The 26,040-nt window shown below is 40.7% G+C and overlaps 2 protein-coding genes across 2 annotated transcripts in view; both read right to left on the bottom strand.

The window, feature by feature from the left end:
* Positions 1–959: 959 nt before the first annotated feature.
* On the bottom strand, positions 960–3,958 carry ndufa12 (NADH:ubiquinone oxidoreductase subunit A12). The gene is made up of 4 exons (XM_006780901.3): positions 3,829–3,958; positions 3,421–3,506; positions 1,507–1,594; positions 960–1,214 (listed from the first exon to the last, which is right to left on the bottom strand). The coding sequence occupies exons 1-4, from the start codon at positions 3,915–3,917 to the stop codon at positions 1,034–1,036; spliced, it is 444 nt and encodes a 147-aa protein (XP_006780964.1). The 5' UTR covers positions 3,918–3,958; the 3' UTR covers positions 960–1,033.
* Positions 3,959–6,428: 2,470 nt separating this feature from the next.
* The window catches only part of fgd6 (FYVE, RhoGEF and PH domain containing 6), a 30,026-nt gene continuing 10,414 nt past the window's right edge, over positions 6,429–26,040 (bottom strand). The window contains exons 3-21 of the mRNA XM_087830688.1: positions 24,028–24,139; positions 20,540–20,607; positions 20,431–20,461; positions 15,566–15,717; positions 13,042–13,198; positions 12,730–12,817; positions 12,201–12,251; positions 12,052–12,110; positions 11,895–11,966; positions 11,325–11,393; positions 11,156–11,239; positions 9,718–9,797; positions 9,533–9,635; positions 9,302–9,445; positions 9,113–9,215; positions 8,755–8,849; positions 8,541–8,669; positions 8,312–8,460; positions 6,429–7,782 (exon numbers count right to left, since the gene is read on the bottom strand). Coding sequence (XP_087686814.1) covers positions 7,740–7,782; positions 8,312–8,460; positions 8,541–8,669; positions 8,755–8,849; positions 9,113–9,215; positions 9,302–9,445; positions 9,533–9,635; positions 9,718–9,797; positions 11,156–11,239; positions 11,325–11,393; positions 11,895–11,966; positions 12,052–12,110; positions 12,201–12,251; positions 12,730–12,817; positions 13,042–13,198; positions 15,566–15,717; positions 20,431–20,461; positions 20,540–20,607; positions 24,028–24,139 — 1,789 coding nt within the window. The 3' untranslated portion in view covers positions 6,429–7,739. The remainder of the gene's footprint in view (positions 7,783–8,311; positions 8,461–8,540; positions 8,670–8,754; positions 8,850–9,112; positions 9,216–9,301; positions 9,446–9,532; positions 9,636–9,717; positions 9,798–11,155; positions 11,240–11,324; positions 11,394–11,894; positions 11,967–12,051; positions 12,111–12,200; positions 12,252–12,729; positions 12,818–13,041; positions 13,199–15,565; positions 15,718–20,430; positions 20,462–20,539; positions 20,608–24,027; positions 24,140–26,040) is intronic.

The raw sequence follows: 26,040 nt of genomic DNA, 5'->3' as shown, positions 1-26,040 counted from the left end.
TGGAATAAAAAGGTATGTGTGGAAATGCTCAGATAGTCAGACTGTGCAAATAATAAAAGACAGACGTACTTGTCAGTGTGCAGCCCTGCAGAGAGCTCTGGGCTGGTCTCGACTTTCACAGGGAGTGTGGCACTGTGTTACCATCAGTGCGGCTTTTAGTCGGGCACTTGAGAGGATCTCTGCATATCTCAGTGTGAAGTGCTGCAACTTTCCTCCAGCTCAGCCTAATCCTGCACTAATTAACATGCACACACAACAGACGCACAGTGCAACCAGTTTATTAATGCAGTCCTGGTCTTGACTTCCTGTCCAGTGTTTGTTTTAGTCTGTTTGAATTTTTTTTAAAGAAATTCTCTCTCTCTCTTTCTGTCACGCCTCTGTGAATGAGAGTTTCTGCAATGCAGAGCCAATTTAGTGGAATTACAAAAATATCTGAGCATCCATGAAAAGCTTAAAATAAGTAAAGAGGTGTTTCCACCTAATGTGCACTGATAAAAAAAAAAGAAAAGAAAAGAAAAGAAAAGAAAAAGGAAAAATTCAAAGGAAAAGCTGGTAGGAAGCAAAAAGTAACTAAAAAAAAAATCTCTTATTACCAAAATATGCAGAAGAGCATCTGAAACCTTAAAGAAGATGGGCTACAAGCAGAATCGTCATCAGGAATGAAGAGAAATTTTAATGCTGCTGCAACATAGGGTCAGAATTTTGTGTAAATATTAAAGCATGAATCCTGTATTGTACCAACAGTACAGGGCTGGTAGCATTGTGTAGCATGGTGTAGCAGTGTGTGTGGTTTTAAAAGCTTAAAACATCAATAAACTCCAAGGTTCTCCAGAAAATCACCAAAGCCATTATTCTACATACATGATGTTTTTGATTTAAAAATAATTTAGAGGTGTCTGATGTCCAAGCTCTCAAGAAAAAAGTGAAAACCCTTTCACGTAAGGACTCGCACCACAATCACAGGTATAGAGGTTTTATTTACGACAGGGATACAGGAAAGGAACCATAATTTACAATGTGGATGATGACGAGCTCACTGAGCTCCAGCTTTGGGGGGAACCCACTCGTGGATCTTCTTGCGGGTGGTGGAATAGGGCACATACTGCTGCGGGGTGCCGCTCACGTTGAACTGGTGAATCTCAGCCAGGAACTTCTTGGGCTCCGGAGGATGTGTGGTAGGGGGGTTGTCGGTCATGCAGTGCAGCCATAAATGCCTGAAGAGTGCACAGAGGGAGGCTTAAACAACACCAGCTTTTAAATGATCAAACTCTAAGTCTTAAAAAAAGATTCCTCTTTCACCATCTCATACTAGTTCTTTCTTTTGCACAAAACATTATTCTTTACAGTAAATACTAAACATAATTTGGATTACTGGAAAATTATATACACACAATTATATATTATGGACACTTTCTAACATTAAAAATGTACATTACTGGTTTTCTACATTTCTTATTCTTTTTAACTGATTCCAGATCCTATTTGAATCCATTATAAAAGCCGCACCATTCAGCTGGCACCATGCTGCCGTCCACCTCCCACAGGGTCCTCTTCCCGTTCATTTCTGTGGTGTAGATCACCCAGCGGTGACGTCCTGATCGCACAAAGACAAAACACAAACTAAGACTAGGGATTTTCTTTGAAGAAGCATTTAAATTCATTCTAAATTACACTTAACCTCCTAACATCCAACAGGTTGCTGGAGACCCATCAAAGACCTGAAGTTTAATTCACTTTGGCTTTACTATTTTTTTTCCTGTCAAAGGCAGTTGACTTAAACTGAACTCAAATCCTTCCTCTAACCATAGACAGGTCACCATTGACATAATGTCTGTGCTATGGAGCAAGATTAGGGAATTGCCAAGGTGAATTTTCAGTGTTGCCAAGATGGTTCACTTCTCTTCCTCTTCATCACCATGGTAACTGATGCAGCAGCCCTAACCTGCTCAATGACTTTGGACCGATTCTCAGTTCTCTGTAAATCAGCATAGCTATTTCTGGAAGATCTCTCGGACATCAGTGCCTCTGAACCAGGCTTGAAGTACACTGGTTCCTAATGCCTGAGGCATGATCTTTGCTCCTGCCGGAATTAAAGCTGGCATTTTTTTTTTTTTTTTTTTTTTAAACACAACAGAGCCCCTCACATCTAACCATTCATTTACTGGAATATACATTAATCTGAGTTGTGATACTGATAAAAACCATAGTCACACAGTCTGCTGGCCAGCATTCCTTCCTGGCATCAAACAAATTTAATCATCATAAATGTACTGTTTGTGTCATGGGGCAGCAGTCTAAGAACAGACACACAGACCTTCCTCTCCCCAAGGCGATTCCCAAAGAGCTATCAGCTGAAAGCTTGGCATATCTCACCATGATGTGCAGTGTGTCCTTAAAAGGTTTGAGGAAACTGGACAAGTGCGTGACAAAAAAAAAGAAAAAAAAAAAAAAAAAAAAAAAAAGTGACAGGCCTAAAAACTATCTACACCAGATAAACAGTATCTGAAGGCCATGTTCTTAAGAATTATAAGTCATGACAAGAACTGAGAGATGCATCTGGTGCTTCAGCTGATCATCTAAAAACCTCACTGAATCACAGAGACCTCACCAGTAATGGTCTCAGTGGAAAAGTGGCTGTCAAGAAGCCATTCTTAAGGAATGGCGGGAGAAAAGGCTGGGGTATGCCAAATTACATGAGAACTAGACTGAAAATCAGTGGAACTGATTCTGATGGAATAAGGTTAGGAGAGGAAGACAAACGTGAGCATGTACAACCATCTGTAAAACATGGTAGAGGCTCTGTCATGGTTTGCGGCCATGACCACCATGCAATATCATCTGAAAGAAATCTGACTGACAGGAGCTTCGTGTTCCTGCATGACATTGATCCAAGCACGCTGCCAATGCAGTTAAAGCGTACGCGGATAGAAAGACACACAATGGAGCACTATCAGACATGGACTGGCCTCCCTAGAGCTCATACTTTAACATTATTGAAGCAGTGTGGGACCATCTAAAGGCAGCAAACATCCAAACAAGAGCTTTGAGTGTCCTTCAAGAAGCTGAAGAGCTATTCCTGAAGACTACTTAAAAACATTACAAGAAATCTCACATGAGAGAGTTCAGGATGTGTTAAAGAAAAATGGTGGTCACATTAAACATTAGAATTTTATATAAGACAAAGCAGAGAAAGTACATTTTCATGTATGTTTGCACATGTTGCAATGAATCGCTGCACCTAATTTTCCATTTTCCTTGTAAATAAATGTGAAAAGATCACGACTGATTTATCGAGTTGATACCCACCTTAAACTACCCTGACTGCAAACATTAGGATGAGTGAAACCAGATAACAGGAAGATCTGTAGATATTGAGACGTGAAACAGTCACTATAGAGCTCTGAAATTAATTTGACTCACCGAAGAAGTAATGCTTCTTGTCCTCATAGTATTTATTTCCATATTTATCCACACCGACCAGTGTGCCCGTTTTTATATCATTCACTCTGCCAATAAAATAGGAAGACAGACGTTAGTTTCCCCAAAACTTGCAGGTCATAAACACAACATCATGTAGCATTTACATAACCTTATTTTGAAAACGAATCACCTTTAAAGTCCTAAAGTTTTGATAGTTTTCACACATTTTCTCAAGCCCTTTAATGGACTTTACACCATTTTCTTAATGTCTAGCTAATCAGGAGTCCTTTACAGCATGCTAACTTCAGCTAGCTCTCCAAATCCCCGCTTCTTTTCTGCCGCATTTAACCCTTATCTTTCACCTCCAGCGGATAAACGCAGACGGCACACACGTCTTATTAAACTCACCTGAACAGCTGGAGCAAAAAACCCCGGACTCCTCCATGACCTCCTATCTGCCCGAAAGCCCTTCGGACAAGGTTTCCATACCCCGCCATCTTAAGACGGAAAGATTACTAGGACGGACCGTTCGGTCGGGGGAAACAAGGCCCAGAACTTTAGTTCCATCTTCTTTCTCTCTCTCGCTCCGCAGGATTACGTCACATAACTTGGTCTTTAACCTCCTAAGACCCGAACTCTTCCATGGCATGAATTTTTAATTTCTCTTTGATATTTGGGCATATTAGGACCCGATGAATGTAAAAACAAAGAATCACCAGATTTATTTATTTATTTTACCTGATTTTTGTTTCTAAGAAAAATGAGAGCCACATATGAGGATCCATCCATCCATCCATCCATTCGCTTCCGCTTATCCTTTTTCAGGGTCGCGGGGGGCGCTGGAGCCTATCCCAGCTGTCATATGGCGAGAGGCGGGGTACACCCTGGACAGGTCGCCAGTCTGTCGCAGGGCCAACACACAGGGACAGACAACCATTCACACTCACATTCATTCGCACATATGAGGATATTCGTTTTAAATTGAGATAAAACAGAGGCAGTATATTGTCCTCGTAAGTGGACATCAGGCCCTTGTAGAGCAAAATTTAGTATTTTGGTCTAAATAACCCAAAATGTGATGTCCACATATGTGGACGCCAGGTCCTAGGGGGTTAAGCAATGTCCACCTATGTCCACTACAAGAGGGAGAGACGATTTGAAAAAAGCTTTGCTGATGTTTTTATTCTTTCCTTATGGGACACAGATGTATTAACTTAGAAACCACATTAATTTGAGCAGACTCGTGCTTTGGTCTTTGTTAAATGTGAATGTGTGTGTACGAATAAGTTGATTTTAACGCCATTTTAAAAAAATGAACACCAAACTTAATGTTGATCAACTGTTTAATAAATTAACCCGGGCAGAGCACCTTAACCTTATCCAGAAACCCCCGGAGAACATAATGACAAGTGCTGAAATTGAGACTTTTTCCCGCTACCATGCTTCTTTTAAGATCTTGAAGCATTTAATAATTTAATCAAAAACAATCTAATTGGCCTTTAGAAGTATACTTCATCTTCTCTCCCTATATTCTCTTTTCATCACCCCCAACCGGTCGCAACAGATGGCCACCCCTTCTTGAGCCTGGTTCTGCTGGAGGTTTCTTCCTAAAGGGAGTTTTTCCTCCCCACTGTTGCCTACTGCTTGCTCAAAGGGGGATCATTTGATTGTTGGGTTTTTTTTCTGGCTAATACTGTAGTGTTTTCACCTTACAGTATAAAGCACCTTGAGGAGACCATTTTACCATGACGCTATATAATCTTAAATATAACTGAATTTTAAAAACATCTTTTATAGCATCAAAGTAAAACAAAACAACTAAAGTATACGTCATTCAAATTAATCAAAATGTCTAACCTGACAAAAAAAAGTATTCACCCAAAAATCCAAATCACAAACACATTCTGATTTTTTGTTGTGTTTTATTGTGTTGTAAAGTATGAAATTTGTGCATTCTGGTCATCAGTACTGGTTTTGTATTAGAGCAGAATTTAAAGTAGTATTGGATAAAAGTGGTTGGGTGCAAGATGAACACAATTCATGAAACCATGAAATGTTGCTATTACAGGCAGTAAATGAATATCTGTGGTGAGTTTAACAGTTTTCAGGGATTTAAGCACATTTCTGCACATAGAATGATCCAAAATGAAAAGTCAAGCAAGTAAAGCAAAAAACCTGAGTAAGATGGACATTCTCATCATGGTCTCCTAGTTCTCCTTTTTTCTTTCCCTCTCCTCCTTACTGCTCTTTCCTGAGCTCTTCTCCTGGGTCCTCACCCTCCAACTCCACGGACCTGGAGGTTAATGAAGAACGTCAGTTGATGCCGGATCATTGAAATAACTGCATTTGTGAAGCTGCCTCTCTTTGCTTGTATGTTTGCTTTGTTTTACTCTGTTTAACTTACCCCTATTCAATTCTGTGCAGAAGCAATCTGACAGAGAATTGGGAATCTAGACCAGGGGTAGGCAACTCCAGGCCTCGAGTGCCGATGTCCTGCAGGTTTTAGATCACACCCTGGATTAACACACCTGAATCAAATGATTAGTTCATTACCAGGCCTCTGGAGAACTTCAGAAATGCTGAGGAGTCATTTAGCCCTTTAAATCAGCTGTGATGGATCATGGACACATCTAAAACCTGCAGGACACCAGCACTCAAGGCCTGGAGTTGCCTACCCCTGATCTAGACAAATGATGCATGACTGAATGTCAGAGCAGAGCAGTAAGTTCTCAGGACCTCCCTGGTCTGTTGCAGGTCTAACTTAGACAGGCAGCCATTCACCTTTACATTCACACAATTTAGAAATCACCATTTAACTTAATATGCATGTCTTTGGACTGTGGAAGGAAGGCAGAGGACCCAAAGAACCTAACCAGTAGGTGGATTCAGACTCTTCTTGCTGTGAGGTGACAGTGCTAATGAAATGGCCACTGCTTTTAATCACAGAAATGAAGACAAGAGGATAAGTTTTATATTCATATATATTTTATTAAAAACTGTTTCCTGACAGTTTAGAAATGCTGTTTATAAGAGACTCTAACGCGTATAGAGTGGATGTTTACAAATGTTATTGTATAAGCTCTGATGACACTCTCCCCCTTTTTATTACTTTACTAAAAAAAAAAAGTTTCTGTTTCTGGGTTTGTTCAAATGTGACATCAACACACAGAGACTGCGTGCAACAAACAAACAGACTGCAACAAAATGCAGTTTTTTTAAACATGTTGAAAGGCTGAGAACCCAAGTGGGACAGTGCGCCATGCATGTCCTACACTGCAAGGAATTTCAATCTGTGCTGCTGCAGTCTATCTCAAACAGGAGGATATAGAAGGCACAAAGTCTGCTAAATGCAAGAATGAATATTTCCTTAGAAATATATAGTTCATGTGTATTGCCTACAGTGTTTTCTCATTAAAAAAAAGCCCCATGTATTAAAAATAAAATTATTTTGAAGGGTATGAAGGTCTCTGATAACAAACCCTGACTCCCAAAATTAAATGCAGCCTGCGCTTTTTAAACAATAAATCTTCCTATTTTATAAATATTAGCTCTCGGCTTTAAAAAAACAACAATAACAACAACAGCAAAAAAAAAAACAAAACAAGGTCAGCGTTGTTCTTTAATGTACACAGTTTTACCCTTTGTCCACTTCCTATGTGGCTCAACAGGCCAAAAACCCTATATACAATAATCTTCATGACACTTCCAGTTGTCTCCAGGATGTTTGTTATTAAAGAATCTCTTGACCAGAGAGATGCATTTAAAGAATGTCCACTTCCTGTTTCTGTTAAAGCCTGATTTTCACATTAAAAGCCCATGCTGTTACACGTATGAACTCTCCTCAGACATTAGTGCCAATCACACATGATTGGTATTTTATGTTATTTGTGTACAGCCAGTATGAAGTTTGTTTCACACGGATTCCTTCGCCCAACAGCGTTTGAAAAATCATCCCCAGACTTCCGACTTCCAAGGATTTCCGAGGGACTTTAAAAAGCCCTGTCAACTGTTTGGTCTCACTTCCACACACGTGCTTCTGGACTTGACCTTTGACCCGCAGCTGCTACTCGCTTTTTGCACCGCTGAGCATCAGAAGCTGAAAATAAGTTCAGAAAAAACAGTTCTTGGAGAGCTAAAGGAGTCTGGCTTCCAAGCAGAGTTTGTGACGCTCTGCAGCAGGCTTCAGTTTAAAGTAGACAGTCCACCTGGAGTCCTTCCTGAGCTGGTAACCTCTGACCTGTGATCAATCAGGGGTCGTAAGTTGTCTTTCAACTGGCTCCGGGGCTGTCACACAACTTCACTACTGAAAAAAGGGGGGATTACTGCTCGAGAATCATTGCCTCCTGGAAGGCTTCGATCCATCTGAAAGTAAGAATGCCAAAAACAGAAAATAAGCTGAATTACTATTGAGTTTTAATGCACTCGGATCAACTTTTTGATCTTATTCACAGCAAGATCTGTTTAAGCAATAGTTATTTATGTTATTTTCTGACATCAAAATGTAGGGAAAGAAACCGCCTAACCCACATGGTGATGTGGATGTTTACCTAAGTGTCACTTTCTGAAGATCAGAACAGATCAAACATCCCGAGTATCAACGATTGTTTCTGACTGTCAGTGAAACTGAAATTGTGATATATCCCATAATACTGAAGCTATACTGAACAGAGACTAGATTTCAGCTTCAGATTAGGACAAACGGAGTGTTTTAAAATGTGTTTGTTAGCTGTGAAAATGCAACATGAAATCAGCTCATTGCCTGCTGCCTGGATATTAACAGTATTAACAATCACACTGGAATCAAACACCTGTTTCATGTAGTTACCACAAATGTTAGAGAGCAAACAAAAATCTCTAATATTACCACATTACTGGACTGTTTGTCAGATACCTCTGTGCCGTGGGGATGTCGTCAGCTTTGAAGATGTAGAACAGTGTGTTTTTGTGATACAGCTTGAACTGCAGCTTCTGAGCGGGTCCGTTCTTCTCCTCTCTCAGGAAGAAACCCAGCAAAGGTTGGCTCTCCAACGCTGCCACATCCTACACGGAAAAAATACGCGTTTAAAGTCTGAAAAAATGCACAGCTTACAGAAAAACATGAGATCACTTAGCTACAGTACCTCGCTGGCAGCGTAGGTGTACAGGACTTTATTCTTAATGACAAACCACAGCCTCTTCCACTGCTTCTTGTTGCCTTTTGACCTGTTTAGGTAGCCACTCATGGAGGAATTCTCAGTGTTGGCAGACACCTGGTAAACATGCAAAAAATGAATCCTTGCAATGCCAAAGATGCAAAATAACATCACACATTTGACATAAATTTAGCCTGTTTACCTCTTTCAGTGCAGCAGGAATCTTCTTCTGTTTCCTGGTGAAGGAGAAAGCTCCAGATTTGATGGGAGAAATTGATGTTGAAGCACAGCGGTCACCTAAAATATGATAACATGTTACTAAATAGGACAGAAGACAGGAGTTATACCAAAAAGTAAATAACCTACAGTGTAGAAAATTTAGTTTTATCCTTAATTGATTAAGACTTCAGGCTGTGAAATTGTCCATAAGTGTACGTATCAAATTATAAAACCATCAGATTTCAGTCCTTTGGCGCTTTTTGCCTTTTCACATCCTTCCAAACACTTAAACTGAGACATCCTGCTGCTGGTTATCCAGCGCAACCTTCCTCTGTACTCACTGTTCTCCTGTAGCTTTGCAAAGCAGTGATCACACACACGAGCTGGTTGGTTCTTTAAGTACTCCAGGTAGTATTTGTTGGCAGAGCACGCCTGGCACACCACCTGTTGGACGCACACAGAGCCGCCATGAGAAGAGGGTCATGTAATAGAAAATGTGACGGAGTGGCCGTTGTTATAGCGATACAGACCTTTCCACAGGCGCGACAATGGTGCCTCCTCCAAGTGAGGGTGAACTCGCAGGTGCAGATCATACACATGGTGGCCCTCAGGTCTGGGATCCAGATGGGAGCCTTTGAGCCTAACGGGGCACCGCTATCAACGACCCCCTCGGACTGCGGCGAGAGAGGCTTCGGGTTAATATGGATGCACACCAGGTGAAATTATCACACTGTCCACCCACACAGACGTCATGTTCTTACCTCCTCCTGACTTCGGCTCGATATGAAGGTGATTTTCTTCTTTGTGTAGTCGTCTATGGCCTTGGCGATGGCCTCCAGCCACTCATCTTTCTCGGTAGCTGAGCTGTGAACACAAGCAGCACTCGTGAGTTTACAGCCCACGATGGGTGCACAAAATCTGATGCAGTACTCGCCCGAGTGCTTACCTCGCTGACAGGATGAAAGAGCGTTCAACGCTCTCGATGTTCAGCTCGTTCTGATAGGCCTCCTGGCTGGGCTTACTCACCTGCAAAAATTCAAAAGCAAACTGAAGCTGCTGCTGCACACACAACAGGCAGTATTTCAGTGTAGATGCAACACGAGTAAATGTGTAGTAGAGGGTTTAAAAACAAAACCCCCAGCAGATCCCCCGACTGCAGCTTTTAGGACTACAATTTTATTTGCTTTCAGTTTTGTTGCTGAAACGACAGTTTCATAAACTTTATATAATCGTTCACTGAAGATTTTACTCAGACTTTGACTTTTTAAAAAATCAGACTCAGATTTTGCTCAGGCTGTTGTTAGCTCATGAACACTGAAGGGAGAGCTCCATGGAATGGGTTTCAACGGCCGAGCGGCCTCATTCAAGTCATACATCACCAAGAATAATGCAAAGAGTCAGATGCAGTGGTGTAAAGCACACCGCCACTGGATTCTAGAGCAGTGGAGACGTGTGCTCGGGAGTGATAAATGATCTGATGGATGAGTCTTGGCAGTCGGCAGGAGAATGATACTTTTCTGACTGCATTTTGCCAAGTGTTAAGTTTGGTGGATGGGGGATTATGATGTGGGTTGTGGGTATGATGTTGTTTTTTAGGAGTTTGGCTCGGCCCCTTAGTTCCAGTGAAAGGAACTTGTAATGCATCAGCATACCAATCCAATCCAATCCAACTTTATTTACAAAGCACTTTAAAGCCAACACAGGACCAAAGTGCTTACAGTAAGTTAGTTAAGAACAATAGATAAAACGAAACGGCAAAAAGTAAAAACTAATAAAATAAAAATCAAATAATAATTCATAATTAAAATGAATACCAAGACAATTCTTGCTCCCAACTTTGTGGGAACAGTTTGGGGATGGCCCCTTCCTGTTCCAACATGACTGCGCACCCTTGCACAAAGCAGGTCCATAAAGACATGGATGAGTGAGTTTGGTGTAGAAGTAGTTGACTGGCTTGCACAGAGACCGTTCCTAAACCCAACAGAACACCTTTGGGATGAAATAAAACGGATAATGCGAGCCAAACTTTCTCATCCAACATCAACGTCTGATCTCAGAACTCACAAACACTCCTAAAGCTTCTGAAAAACCTTCCCAGAAGAGTTGAAGCTGTTATAGACGCATCATATTACATCCTATTGCAAGTGCCTTGAATAAAAAGCAAAGACCTTATATTTAAATTGTGACAAATTCAAAACCTGCAAGTCCCACCACACCTCTTATGCTCAATTGGCCCGCACATCACTTCCAGTTCACAATAATGTTTGATTGGCCTAGGTGTAAACATGGTTTTCAGCTGGTCTTGGATCTGCTGGTGGATCTCTAAGTAATAAAGTCAGCAATGAGAAAGTTAAGAAAGACAAGAAACCACCACCGTCTCTAACCTTCATCCCAGCCAGAGAAAGGACACTGTTGAGTTTATACTGGGCAGACTGGACTGGAGTGGTGTACATGAGCGCATCATTAAACTGAAAAAACAATCAGAAACAATAAAATGAGGCAGGCAGTGTGAGTGTAATGGTGAAGATTGTGTTGAATTCACTGGCTGCTCACCAGGAAGAACATCCGTGGCTGCATGACTTTCCTGGACAGCTTCATCAGCGTGCCCTCCTTCAGAAACACCTGCAAACACGGATACATTATAAGGTCACACATAATCCACAGCGGTGTAATTATCTCTGCACACATACAGCATTTATGACAACCTAACCACAGTTTACCCTCACTGAGAACATGCAGTGTAATAGTCAAGCATACATGATTTCAGCTGCAAGTTAGCGTGGAGACATGATGCTCTAATTTTTACGGAAGAGGATAAGGGGTGGGCACATCTTTTTTTTTCTTCTTTTTCAGAATTCTGAGTAAAAAGTCAGATTTCTGAGATTAAATTCAGAATTCTGACTTTTTTCTCAGAATTCTGACTTTAATCTCAGAATTCTAGAAAAGAAGAAAAAAAATGTGCCCACTTTTTTTTTTCCCCCAGTGGCCCTAATCCTCCATAAATTTTGCTTACTGCGCACTGTTTGTGTTACTTATTTGTGTTGCTGTTGCTTAAACAATCTCCCACTGTCAGACCACTCTTTTAAGGCTGTTGGCAAAAAAATAACATTTTGAGTGACATACCCTGCCCGGCTGAACGATCTCATGGTGCCCAGTGAGGCTGTACTGAATCTGCATCAGCTTCTGAAAGTTATCCTGCAAAAACAAACCACCAAACACCTCAAGTGGCTTTCCATCACTGCAAAAACGTTGAAAGGCTTTAAAGGGAATCAGGTGTTACCCCTTGCTTCATGATGTCATTCGCATGGTTGGCCACCTCCTTCACGATACTGAGGGCGGCTGCGTGGACATCAAAGATAAAGCATCAATGTTAAAGTGCCCAGCACAAAGGTGGAAACAGGAAGCAGTGAGGGATGTCCTTTATCTAACCTTGTGTGTCTTTGTAATCTTCAGAGTCCTCTGGAAGGTTCTTCAGGTAATCTAGGGAATAAAAACAGGGGGTCAGATTACAGACCTTCAGCTCATCAAAGATATACAACCATAGCTTTATTTTGTTGTGAAGAACTTTTCTTCTTCTTTTTTCTAGACTCTAGCTTCATTTTTGGTTTAGTTTAGACTTAAAGTCCCAGAACATCCATGAAAGAAAAAAAGTTTTGTACTTTTTGTCTGAAACATTTTTTTCCCTCTTTGATATCAGAAGGATTTAGCTCAGTGTGCTGACAGCTTCTTATTTTCCTCAAAGTAATAAAGTAAATAATTGTAACTTTGTTCTGCAGAGAACAGGCTCTCCTTCGATCATCGTATTTGTCCACTGGGTGGCAGTGCACTCCCAAAACACCAGGACAGTTAAAACCTGACTTTACTCCAGCTTTCGTTCTCGTGCTGCCAATAAAAAGATTCAATAAAGTTTTGACCTGCAGCGTGTTGGAGCAGTGAATACGCCTCTCTGAGTTTGTACCTGTGAGCAACAGCTGGTACTGAGGGATCCTCTGCACTGGTTTCAGCAGGTAGTGTTTCAGAGCCAAGCTGGCACACCTTGGGCTCATCTGAGACAAAACAAGAGCCGAGTCACTCTAAATGCTGCTGCAAAACCCAAACAGATGCACAGACACAGCAAATCCCAATTATCCCACAGATATGAGAGGTTTTAGATATTATCTGAAGACCTTTATTATTATGGCTATGATGGTGCAGAGGCTTCTGATAATGTTTTTCTTTTCATTTAAATTCTTCACTGAAGTCCTGGCTGGAAAAAAGTTTGGATCTCTACCTCAAACTCTCGGACAACGGCTGCAAACGCGGGGTTCTTCCTGCACTGCTCGTCCAGCAGAGCCACGTTGTTGTCAAACTGGCGGATGTAGGTGGAGTACATCTTCAGGTAAGGACCTTTCTGTACGAAAATGTCTGACAGCCTCTGATGGTCGCTCCTGTAACCAGATGGACATAAAGTTTCCTGAAGTCAATGAAACAGCTCTCATATATTAAAGCAGAAAAAAAAAAACTTCAGTTGGAAATCATCATGGGGAAAAACATCCAACTACAGAGAAGCAATCGTGTTGCATTTAATTTAACGTGTCCAAGTACTTTACTCGGCAGGAGTAAAATCAAGGGGCACTTCACTGACTCTCATGTTTAACAGTTTTTATGACACATGAATTGTGATAAATATAAAAAACTGTAACTCTAAATAAGCAACTAAAAGTCAGGATGTGTCAGCCTCTGTTGTTACTAGTCTAACTTGCCTGGAAGTTCAGTGTTAAATTCCTGGAATATTCATATTATAACAGTTTAATTCAATTTTGGCCATTCTGGTTATCTTTCCTACATGTTCAGAGCGCTGTCTTAAGATGTAGAAACACAAAGATACAACAGAAACCTTCAGGACTTAATCTAACGTCTGAATTTTAACCATACAGAGTGCAGCTGCTGGACCAAAACTAGGAAAGTAGAGTATCACGTGTCATTATGAGTATTTCTGCACTATATTTATTTTAGGATAAGTTTTAAAATGCTCATATTTTGAGTCTATAGCTGTTGTCAAACAGGCACAGCAGCCCTGAACTTTTCTCAGTGGATGTTTCCGGAGCAAGCTGCATGTGAGAAGGCCAGTGTCTGACTCAGCAGGACTGGACATTAAACAGTCTCATAGCGCCCGAGAACAAAGAGTGTGTGAGGCAACACTGCCTAATCCAGTGTGCTGACTTTAGTGTGTCTAAAGAACGCTTTCCTTTTGTGAGAAAGGGCAGCTGTTGACAATAACCTTACTTAATTCTTCAAAGATTGTCCCAACTTCATGTGTAAAAAGATCAGAGAGGATCAGCTCTTTGCTGTTAGGGTGACTCAGCTCCAGAAAAACCTCCCTGAGGAGCTCTGACTCAACAAATCACCTCTAAAAACTCCTGTCAAGTCACCCTTTACTTTATGATACATTATGAACATATAATAAGATGAATCTCACTAGTTTTTTTTCTAAGTAATAGTTCTGATGAGAAATGTATTTATTGGTGCTTTATCTGTCACAGTTCCACATTTAAAGTTTCAAATTGACCTCCAATAAAATTTATTGAGCATCTAAATCATAATGATGGTTCAGCATGCTGGGAGTAGCTACTGGTTTCGAGATATAAGACTAGAGAGTCGAGGAAGTATTGCTTACAAACTCCACAGGACTTTAAACAACATTCTCAAAACGAGGGACTGGTGTTTCACTTCAGTTTATGGTATAATAATAAAGTGAAACTATGACAAAAAATAAAGGATCAATGAGCATGTTCTCCTCTGAGCTCATCGTTTTTTCCCCATTACTGTTATAAAGGCTTTTTTGATATAACTTATTTTAATACTGTATTAATGCAGTAGGTGTCTGATTAAGGCATAACTTTGCTTCTTTACCAACTAATAAAGAGCATGTTGTTTGTGTTTTTTTCTTAGTTTAGTCTAATTTGATTTAAAATAAGGCTTGTTATGCCTTTGTAGTTTACAATATAATAAAGAAGGAGCACAGGCTGTATACAAAAGATGGGCATCGCTAATCTGCATTCTTTTTAATGGCCACCAGGTGGTGACTCCTGTGGTAGTATTTATGATTATGATCTGTTAGCTATGTTTATGGACTCAATCGCTACAGTTTCTTACTGACTAAAACATAATCACTTTTTTATGACCCACTCGAGTAAAAAAAGGACAATAAAGTAAGGTGTGCTCTCATGAGCCAATGAGAGTGCAGCGTTCTTTGGTTTCTCAGATGCAGATGCGTCAGATGCACTCATGACATCAGGTTTCAGAAAGCTAAAGCGATGACGACTAAATAAAGCTCGAGACTTGACAAACTAAAGCTTTATTTCAACGTTTGTGTTGAATCTAGTAAAGCCCACCGCTTAGCTGATGCAAGTGTACAACACCGTTACTTTTCATGATGTCATTGACTCTTGCTTGTGATGTCCCTGCGTTGGTGTGCAATTTAGCACACCAAAACATTTGATTTGAAAAATGATGCCAGAAGAAGATGAAGAAGAAGAAGTGGCAGGAAATGAAATGGAGGTAACTACAGCTCTGAACAGGCCAATCACAGTCATTGTGGACTGCATTAATGTGACAAGTAGTTACAGTTACATTTAGTGTATGTCAGGATGGATTTGTGGATACAATGTAACTGCTGCTTTCATCTTCCATCTTTTCCATCTCCATAAAAGGAACCTTATGTTCCACTTTTAAAGCCTTATAAGGTGTAGTTCAGCTACAAAGATGCTTTCTGTGCTGTGATAGTGAGAAAGAAAACTGTGTGTTTGTGTTACCAGTGTGCCACTCTCTCCTCCAGCTCTCTCAGCAGGTCTTTGTTGAGCTGGTACAGCTGAGGCAGGTAGTACAGGATCTGACAGAGGATCCGCTCATCTACCACCGGCTTCCCATTCTGACGGGTTGCCTTGGCAACGGCATCCCGAAAATCCTGGAGAGAGACGCATGGGTTAATTCTGACAAAGCTTTGCACACACACAGACACAGCTGGGCAGGCTGGAAGTGACACATGACGACAAACTTTACTACAACTGATCAGGAGCACCTCATAAACTGCCCGCTCCTCCACCCTACCCGTCCACACCTCTGCACATATTTTATGACACACACACATCCACCCCCACCCACACACATGGAGCTGAGTCAGCACTTTGACTTTGTCCAGCATGCCAACACACACATCCACCTGGAAGGAAGTAGGGAGGTGACAAGGAATCCCGATGTCCTGGATAACTCACGCTCTCTCACTCACAAATATATCCACTGCTTGGCATTACAGACGATAAGCAAAGTTTGTACAACAATTAGCAAAACACAATATTACAATCGTAGCTGTCATATGTTTGTTTAGCTCGTGGCCCATTTATCTTATTGCCTTTGTAAAACCATATATCCCTCTTTATCTGGGACTGAATGGCATTTTCATTCCTTGTCCCACACCTCGACTCCTTATTTGGGAAAGCGCTTTTTTTAAAGTCTCATTTTTACCCAAAATATATAAAGGGAAGGCTTTTTATTCTTGACAGAAGAAGGTTAGCCAGTCTAATGCCATACTCATCAGCGAGAGTTGCTAAAAAAAAATCATAAGCTCTTCATATTTTGTTGAATATAACAAAAACAACCACAAAGAAATGAAGCAGCAGTATATTCTGAGAAATACGTCTGTTTAGCTGCACCACAGCGTCACCTTTAAGAGAAATACATTATGACTGTCCAGATGCTCGGAAAGATAAACTCACCACGCAACACACAATAAAATATAATCTCAGAACAACTATAACGCACACGTATTTGCTGTTATCTGCCACAACTACAGATAAACAAAATGTTCACCACCTCAAACATGCATTTATTTGTTAGATATTTATGTATTAAGCTTCTATTTGTATTATATTTATATCTTGTGCTGTTTTGTTTGGTGTTTTTACCTTAATGGGTCATTTTGTTCTTCCATATTGTATTGATTTTATTGCGCTATTCTGCTTTATTTATGTTGCGTTTAATGTGACAAATAAAGCTTATCTTAGCTCCATCCATCTATTTTATTCTGCTTATCCAATTCACGTTTGCATGGAGGGTAGAGCCTATCTCACCTGTCACAGGGAAAAAGGTCAATTATAGTCTATTTAGCATCACCAATGAACCTGACCTCATCTGTGCTTTTGGACTCTAGCAGGAAGCCGGAGCACCCGGAGAGAACTCCTTGCTGTGAGGCAACAGTGCTAACCACTTAACCTCCGTGCCGCCCCCTGTCTTAGCTCATCTTAACTAATTAGCATGTGTACCCAGAATGAACATTGTGTGGATATACAGCCAATTTACAACCAAATAATCACATGAAAATTAATTAGTGGCTTTAATCTCTATCGTAGCCTCTCCTTTTACTCTTCAACTAAATTCAGATGTGAAGGGAGAGTTTTCTTTTAAAAGCCATGACTGGCTGACCAGATGTATCCCAGAAAACAACAGCCATGAGACTTTAGTGCTTTCATGCATTCATTTTGAAACTTTTAATAAGTGATCCCTTCATTTTGGTGTTTAGGTGATAATTAAGGAGAGCAGAATCGAACATTAAATCAACCATGACCCCTAAATCCCTAAAAATATGAGCGCGGTATTTCATTACAGGACAATATAAAGCGCCTCAAACATTCAGGCCTGTAACATTTCTTTAGTTGGCCTGCTCTCGCCAACACTCCAAAATATTGTCAGCGATGACTCAGTTGACTTGAACGTCACTTTGTGCCCACACGTCTCTGTAAAGCAGCACCTCTGTGGGCTTTGACCCACTGAACTCTCGGATGAGCATTCATCTTTTCTAATGAAGGTTTTTGCACTGAAGCCCTGTTATAACCTCCTTTCTTTGACTGTTTTATGCCGAAACAGTCTGATCACTTGACCTCACTGATATTCCAAGTCAACGTTTTAAAAGGTGTAACTTTTCTTTTAACTTTACGCCCATCAACCACACTCTTCCAGCCTTTTAGGACCCCTAAAACAATTCATCCTTCTTTCCCACTGTCCTTCCTCAGGTGAAGGATAATGCTCTGATCACCGTTTTCATTTACTGTTCCAGCAGTTTGGTAGAAACTCACAATCTAAAACAAAACAAAAAAAAAACTTGAATGTGCAGCTCTTTTGACACAATAACATAATTGACAGAATCAATCTTTCAGCACATCTCAAAGCATGGCTGGATGTTAAATGCTTCATTGTTCTGTGTCTCTTTCTGGAAGTCTCTGCATCTGCTGTTTCTCAACACATTATTCAGGTTTTCCTTTTAATTTGTCTCACCTGTTATTCAAAAAAAGGGTTTGTATATGATCTCCATTATGTTACTCGCTAATGTTTTACCTAATGTACAGATTAGACAGAGAATGAACCTCTCTGAACCTAACTCAAAAAGCTAGAAAGAGTTTAAACACTTAAACTAAAGCCTTATTATTGCACACATAAAACACCTACATATGTTGTTATTGTATATTTTAAAGCGGTTCCTAGCAGGACATGAGGATCTAAGAAATGGGGAATGAAAATCTCTGGTCCTACAGGTAAATTGACAACCTGCAGTTAAAACAAAGACAGAGGTCGACTGTGGAGAAACAAAAAAGAAAAGAATTAAAAAATTAAACAACTGGATGAACATACCACAAATATGCAGTACACTCATGAGCCCACGCACCTACCTGCACACACACACACACACACACTGAGGATTATCTGAGGCATGTGCGTGTCTGGAGGTCGCCTCTGTGGCCTGAGGAAGCAGCTGCTGCGCGCCCAGCCTGGCCGCGGAGAGGGAAGAATGCGATCTGACCTCCTTTCTTGGACAGAGGTCTGCACCTCGCCCTCCCCCGTCAGCCACAGGGCAGCGTTTTCTACTAATCCCACGGCAGTTTCACTAAAGCCACGTCTGAGGCGGAAAGACAGGTGGGCCCTCGGCGTGGGTCATCTGAACCCGCTCACCTGGGATTCCCCCTGGGAACAATGCCTGCTGCAGTCCGTCCTTGGACTAAACTTAAACAAAGGCACAGCTTTTCTGTCTAAACGTCTGAGCTGAAAGTCGAACAATCGATAAATCAGCTGACAGAAAATTAATCAGCAACACTTAATGAGCCAAACTAAGGTCAAACACAGTAATAAATCATTTTATTACTGCCCTCATGAGTGCCTATGAGTGGACTGGTGTGAGGTGAGTGGGTAAATCTGTATTAAGTCATAACATCTGCCTGGTTCTTCACTCTCTTTTTTAACAGGGTTGTAATACACTGGCAACAACACCAGGAAGAGGGCAGAGTCGCAGGCAGCCAGCTCTGGTGAGCAAAGCAAATATTGTGTTGGTGTGGCTGCTAGTTTTCCATGAGCTGTGCACTGGTGCACAGTGATAAGCACCACAGTTGAGGTTATTTGCGCCTGATGTTGTCCCTCAGAAGCCCCCAGAGGTTGCAGTACGATGGCTGCACTACTGGGCTGAATCACCATCTTCAGTACAGTACAGTAAGGACTAACCCAGGTTGTAGCTAGAAACCGAATTCCGGATTTCACTGCTGTTTTGAAGTTTTGATTCTTGTAGTTTGTGTTTTTGGATTCTGTTTGGATTTTTTTAAATGTCACTCTCCTCTTTGTTTTCCTTCTCATCGGTTCCTGATTGTCTCCATTTTCACTCAGTATTTGTTTTTTTGGTTGATTGTTCTCTTCCTGTTTTACTTAGGTAGTTGGTTTTCTTTCAAGTCTTGTTTTTGCTTTTACTTCCTCTTTTGTGACCATCTGTTGCGCCCTCATTGGTTAATTACTTTCACCTGCCTCTCACTCCCTTCCTGTTAGTATAAATAATCCCGCCTTCCTTTTGTTGAAACGCCTTTTTGTCTCATCTTCTTTGGATTTTGTTGGACTTTTGTGTTTCATTTTGAACTTTTCATCAGCCACAAAAAAAGGCTCGTCTTTTGTTGAATATTCAGCTTGAGGTTTCCATCCTTTTCTTCCTCTCCACATCAAATCTGACACTCATCACGTGTGATGATCCTCCTCCACATGAAAGATTTCTCTTTCTATCGATACTTTATAGTTCAAATCAGTAATGGTCAGCAGATTTGTTAGCAGCATAACTGCAGTTAATTGCAAAATTTAAAAAAAAAAAATCACTGGGCCATCACACACAAATGTCTGCAGGCCAACTCTCCAAAATATGTCAAACAGACTAAATGAGCCACCAGGCAAACTCCACAGCCCACAGCTCATTCTTTTTCTTGTGCCTACACTCTTCTCTCAGTGCATCTCTGTAATGGATCTGATCAAAGCACCTCCTCCCCCACCTTGTGGCCATGCATTTATCTGCCCACCACGGCCCCCCAGAAAACCAGAAACACTCCGTTGCAGCAACTTTAAAAGCCTCAGCTGTAGATTGTAACTGCATTAATCAACTCAGCCAGGGCACTCGAGCAAGACAACTGCAGTCAAGGGCCCATTAATTCAAATCCATCCTAGGGAAAAGGCTTTGATCACCACTCAAGACAGTTACAGCACAGTGCCAGCACCAAAATATACAGTGCTGCTTATTATGCTGGGCACTCTCTTTGCTCTGGCTGCTAAATTAAGTCATGGAAATCCTCCTTTAATAAAAGTTTTGACTGAACAAGACACTTACTATGTGCAGAAGCTTCAGGACATCCACAAACCTGATAAAAAAGAGAAACACGTCCGTTAGACAGCCACGGATTACAGTACAGATGCTACCTCATGACTGAAGCACTTACACTTTCTCCGAGCTCATGATCTCCTGGGCAATGTGCACCACCTTCTTCCTCTTCATCTCGTCCTCTTGCTAAAGTTTCACAAAAAAAGACAAAACACAGACGGTCAGGACGGTGCCAGGGAGACGCCGGCGCCAAAACAGTTTAAAGTTAACTCACAGGTTCGCTGCAAATCACCATGATCACCGGTGCTGGTGTTTAAAGACCATTAAGGTTCTTTCAAACAACATAAAGCAGGTACCTTTCCCTCCTCTCTGCCTGTCTCCTCTCCCCATCTCTCTCCAACAGTGTGCTGTTGAATGGGAAAGGGGGAGGGTGGATTCTCTTTGACTTAATTTGGACGCTGGCCTTGGCCCCTGCTTGACTGAAATGGCCGACCGGTCCTATCGGAGCCTGTATTTGTGATACCCGGGCGCTCTGAGAGCCATCAGACACAGGTGCTGACAGTATTGACTCTTTCAGCCATTGAGGGAGCTATTCCTGAACCTGTAGCCCTTCTGTGTTTGCTCAACATCCCCCACTTTCAACACACAAACACACCCACTTCTTTTTAAAGGAAGCTTTTAAAGGCAACAAACACACTCGGCAGGATGCATGTGAGCACATAGCCTCCAGCTGCTGCGGTGACAGTTGAGTCACCGGGAGAGATACGAGTCGTCCGTTGTGACCTGTAAATGATCTGCCAGCTTCACATGCTGACATCATATTTTAAGAGCGCTTGGAGATGTTTTTCCATAGATGTTTCCCTGGAAATATGCTCACTTCAGCCCTTGTAATAATTCTGTAGCACTTTCCACTAAGTGTGAATAAAAACAGCCACTTTAAGACTATGGTTTCCAATTAGTGTGGTTGGGAATGAGACTAACAATAACATTTCTCTGTTTTTCTTGTTTTAACCTCTTCAAGTGTCTAAAAACTACAAATAGTGGAGTCTTAGTAATCTTGCTATGGGTGATAGTCCCCATTAATGTGACTATTGTGGCTCGGACCACAGACTGTATATAAAAGAGGGATGGAGCCTCTAGGTCTAAAGAGGAATTAGTAGAAGTAGCTTTTGAATGAGCATGTCCCCTCTGAGACTCACCCCTGACTCGTGATGTTGGGCGAACACCAAATCGTTCAAGTGGACATGAAGCACTACATGTATAAAGGCTAATTTTCACCATGGAGCCTTGCTCTAAATTACTGTTTATAGCTTATAGTTTATGCTAGCTAACTAATAACAGAACTGGTAACACAGTAGAAAACCACAACAATAAAGCTAAAAAGCAGTCTGAGGCGGCCACTTTTTTGCTGCCATAAAATTAACATAAAAGTCATTTTATGCAACAATGACTTTTATGGTAATAAGAAGCATATACTGTCCACTGCCACTCTCTGTCTTTTTAGCAATAAGGGTTTTTTTTTTTGGCTAGCTGCACTGAAACAGAAAAATCCACCTGTTACTCTTAATGTTCACTTTTGTAAAGCACTTTATGAATGAGGACTCTGTCCTGTCTTTCTCCCCTCACTCCCAACTGGTTTTGGCAGATGCCAGCCCCTGCCTGAGCCTGGTTCTGCTGGAGGTTTCCTACTGTTAAAAGAGAGTTTTTCCTTCCTACTGTTGCCAGGTGTTTGCTCATAGAGGGAAGGGGGGGGGGGTCGTCTGATTGACCAAAGCAACAAGCTGAAGTCAAGACTGTGGACCTCTGTGGACAGACCAAGCGGTGCGATCAGCAGATGTCCACGGAAGAGATCAGCATTATTTTATGCATAAAATGGTCTATCTCCTCCAAAGCACATCCAAACAGTTTACAACCTAACAGTTTACAACATGCGCATCACAGAGCAAACAGTTACTTAGCGAAGCACGATCGGGAATCTTGATATCCATCATGATGTCCACAGGGAAAACAGACTGATGTATTCAACGTAGGAACCCCCCCCCCCCCCCCCCCCCAAAAAAAAGAACAACAAAAAAACAAAAAACAAAAAACCAAACCCTCCGAGGAAGAGATGCCACACTTGTTGGAAACATTATCTCACTGAGTAGATAAAGTCCTAATAGAATTGAGGAAAAATGAGGCCCAACTGTAAGTGAAGGAGAAAATAATCTCCAAGTTACAGTGCAGATTGTGGATTGTATTTTTTTTGTAACGTGAAGATGTTTTTTTTGTTTCTCAATACATATAGTGACTCATGTCCACTTTAAAGTACTAATAGGTGATTTTGTGCAGTCACATCTTTTATATATAGTCTATAAGTCACGGTAGCTTCACCCTCTCCTTGAATAACAAGGAGTCACATGTCAATGTTTGATTGAAAGTAAACAAGGAAATCATCCACTTGAATCAGACATTTTTCTAACTGCATTAGGACTGCATTCATTATATTTCATTATACACATGGTCAGCTAGAGACCACCAGCCGAGTAATGATTCCTGTTATACTTCCCTGAAAATCTACTCCAAGTCCTCCTCCTGGGGTGCAGTCATAGCTGGTGCACTGTAATGTAAGTTCTCCAGACGAGTCTACGTGGTCATGAAAACAAGCAGGCACACAGACGCTCACCCTCTAATGATGACATTTATGTTACTCGGAGGCGAAAGTATAAACGAGGCTTTAACCTATACTTAACTCCTGAGTGGACCATTGTGTTTTCCTATCACATTCATATTCGTTTATTCATTTGGGTCAAAAGATTAAAAAAATGATTAATCTTTGAGTTAATGATTAATCCTGATCTCAATATTATGATTTCGACATAACCAAGCTATAGTTTGAAGACATTAAAATGGGACCTCTTACACTACTTTCAAACTCCATATTTCTTTCTTGGATTTCGTTGGAGATTTCAACACAGAAATTATTATATATTATTATAATATAAAGAATATATATTATTCTTTATAGTTTTTTAAAGGTGAACTTTATGTTAACATTAATTTATGTATTATATTTATTACTATATTTCATTTCCTGGAATCTACTACAGTAGCTTTGCATGACTAATATTTTAAAATCATCCTCCTTTCTCTATTACTGAGCTGTGACACAGTTCTTAAGTTCTGAAACAAGCTTTTCAGCCCCTCCCCCTTTACCCCACATTTCTTCTGATTGGCTACCCCTCATAAATATGACCAGATTAGGCATATCCACTCTCTTTAACGTCATACAGAAGCAAGAGAAAGAAAAAAAATGGCTGAAAATAAGTGTTTAGAGCCTTTCGTAGCTGCAAAGACACTCTGCTGGAAGAATTTGAGAACCAAGATGTTTGACTGGATGTTCATTATAATAATTACACTCGTGAAACCATGAGGCATGAGTAAGTAAGTAAATATAATAAATGTTTATGGATTGTGGTATCAGAGTAACATGCATGGAAATGATCAGTCATCAGGTACTGGGAGAAGTTTCAGTTTAAATTCAACCCTAATTACTTTATTGCTCACATTGAGTCATTTTATTGGCTGAATTCCCCTGATGTTACAGACGGAGTTTCATTATAGTACCTGTCTGTCTGCCTCGTCCAAGTGCTCCTTGCTAGAGGTGGAGCTGTTGTCCTCGTCATCTGAGCTGTGGATCTCCTCCTCCTCAGAGTGGACGTCCTGGATGAGGCAGCCGCTGTTCGCCCAAACACAGACAGACAGAGATTAATTTAGCCTTTCTTAACAGGGAATGTTTAAATCTGTGAAAGGGAAGCAGGGCAGGGCTATAGAGTGGTGTGTGAGTTCAGAAAAACCCTCCTTGGATAAATAAAGATTAAGGAAGCCTTGTGCAATAAGGGGGCCTAGACAAATTTAACACACATATTTACTCATAGAAGTATGTGAGTCAAGAACGACACTTCTTCAGAGGTTTGGTATAACTTAAAATATTGATGAATACAATTAGGCAATATTTTGGGTAGTCATGCAGACAGTAGTTAGGTAGGAATTGAAAATCCCCGGAGCTCAATGAGGGGACACCAAAAAAAAAAAAGAATAAAACAACCAACTACTAGGTCTGGAGGTCTGCTCCAGGTCAAAGAACTTCACAGACACACTAATACACCACAATAAACCCCACTGCACTTTGATCATTTTAATACTGTTAATTTATTTTATTTACAGATCACTTAATATAAGACAACAACTGCATAATTTTTCCATATTTGCATATTAACAGATTATGGTATAAAAATGCATCAGTAGTTTTAACAATCATCAGTGCCACTTGTTTGCTATGTTGGTTGTTTGGATGCACAAATATTCAGCATCATAAAGAAAGGCCCAGTGTATCCTCTGATAAGGAGGTAATAAAGGAAGCACTGAAGCTCCTTTCCTTATATCCAGTGAAAGAGCTGGTTGAGTTCTTCCTTTAGAGAACTCAACAGCTCTTGGAAAACTGCACAAATCTGCCTCCATGTGTTGTAAGATGTGGCTGCACTGGCGCATAAGATTTGGTAACAAGGATAACAGAGCTAATGAAATATTGTCTCATTACAACAAGTGTGATATTACTGTATGGGAGAAGTAAATAAGACAGCCACACACATGGGCAATGGACCAAACCACTGGGAGCTATGTGAGTGACTAGTGTTTTTTTAACTGATTATTTACCAAAAATATGCATTGCTGGTAAAAATTGGAGGCTTTTTCAGTTGACTTTCTTAGACTTTAAATGTAATTCAAATGAAAAAAAAAGGTGGAGCAGGTGGTGGGAGACACATGGTCATATAGTAAGGGGTTTTACGCCCCTTACTAGGAATTTTTTTATGCAAATCCAATCTTGCACAGGCAAACGCTCGTCTGCAAGCAACAGAGAAACAAAGCTGACAGCCAACTGTTGCACAATCCCAAAATCAGACTAGTTCATAGTCGATACAGCATAGTATTGTGATATTTTATCGATACATGGACACCAAATCTGAATATTTTATTAAAAAATGAAAATCCTCTGGGAATACTATGAACATAGAGCCAATCTCCTGCACCACCATCCTGAGATAACCCTGAGCCACAAAAACATACATAACTGGAAACACTTTTTGAGAAAGCCACCTCCTGAATCAGAGCAAACATAAATTGGACAGCAACCTCCTCGCATCTACAAAAAAAACAGTGGCTACCTGGTGATTGTAGTGAATTTTTTTACATTCTGCAACTGATTGCAACCTGTAGTGATTAAATGGTTGCCCAGAGCTTTGACCGTGTTGCACACTCACAATTGTACAGGTCACCTGATTAGAGGGAACCCTTCTGCAAACAGTTGCAAAATGACTTCAAACGACTACAATTAGCCTATTGAACAAGAAGGTTACTGAGTATAAATGTAATAGTTAAATGTGAATTTCTGGCTATGTACACAGCAAGAAATGTGTGATTTTTAATGGTTTATCACAATTAATTGCTGTATTATCAGAAAAAGATTGCATGTAATTACCAACTTGACCATATTCAATTGCAGACTGACTCCTTCATATAGCAGGTTTTAGTGACAGTATTGGTATAATTGACAAACTCACAGAATCTTTATCTTATTGG

Source organism: Neolamprologus brichardi, chromosome 17 (genome assembly GCF_056152115.1).
Source record: "Neolamprologus brichardi isolate AB-2024 chromosome 17, ASM5615211v1, whole genome shotgun sequence".
Taxonomy (NCBI): domain Eukaryota; kingdom Metazoa; phylum Chordata; class Actinopteri; order Cichliformes; family Cichlidae; genus Neolamprologus; species Neolamprologus brichardi.
The sequence above is the reverse complement of the archived record's forward strand: the minus strand, read 5'-3'. Positions and strand labels throughout refer to the sequence as shown.

Excerpts from the sequence above, each read along its gene's own strand:
- ndufa12 (XM_006780901.3), bottom strand. The coding sequence starts at position 3,917 with ATGGCGGGGTATGGAAACCTTGTCCGAAGGGCTTTCGGGCAGATAGGA. Across the intron at positions 3,507-3,828 it reads TTTTTGCTCCAGCTGTTCAG|AGTGAATGATATAAAAACGG; the intron begins GTGAGTTTAATA and ends TTTTATTGGCAG. Across the intron at positions 1,215-1,506 it reads AGCATGGTGCCAGCTGAATG|GCATTTATGGCTGCACTGCA; the intron begins GTGCGGCTTTTA and ends TGCACTCTTCAG.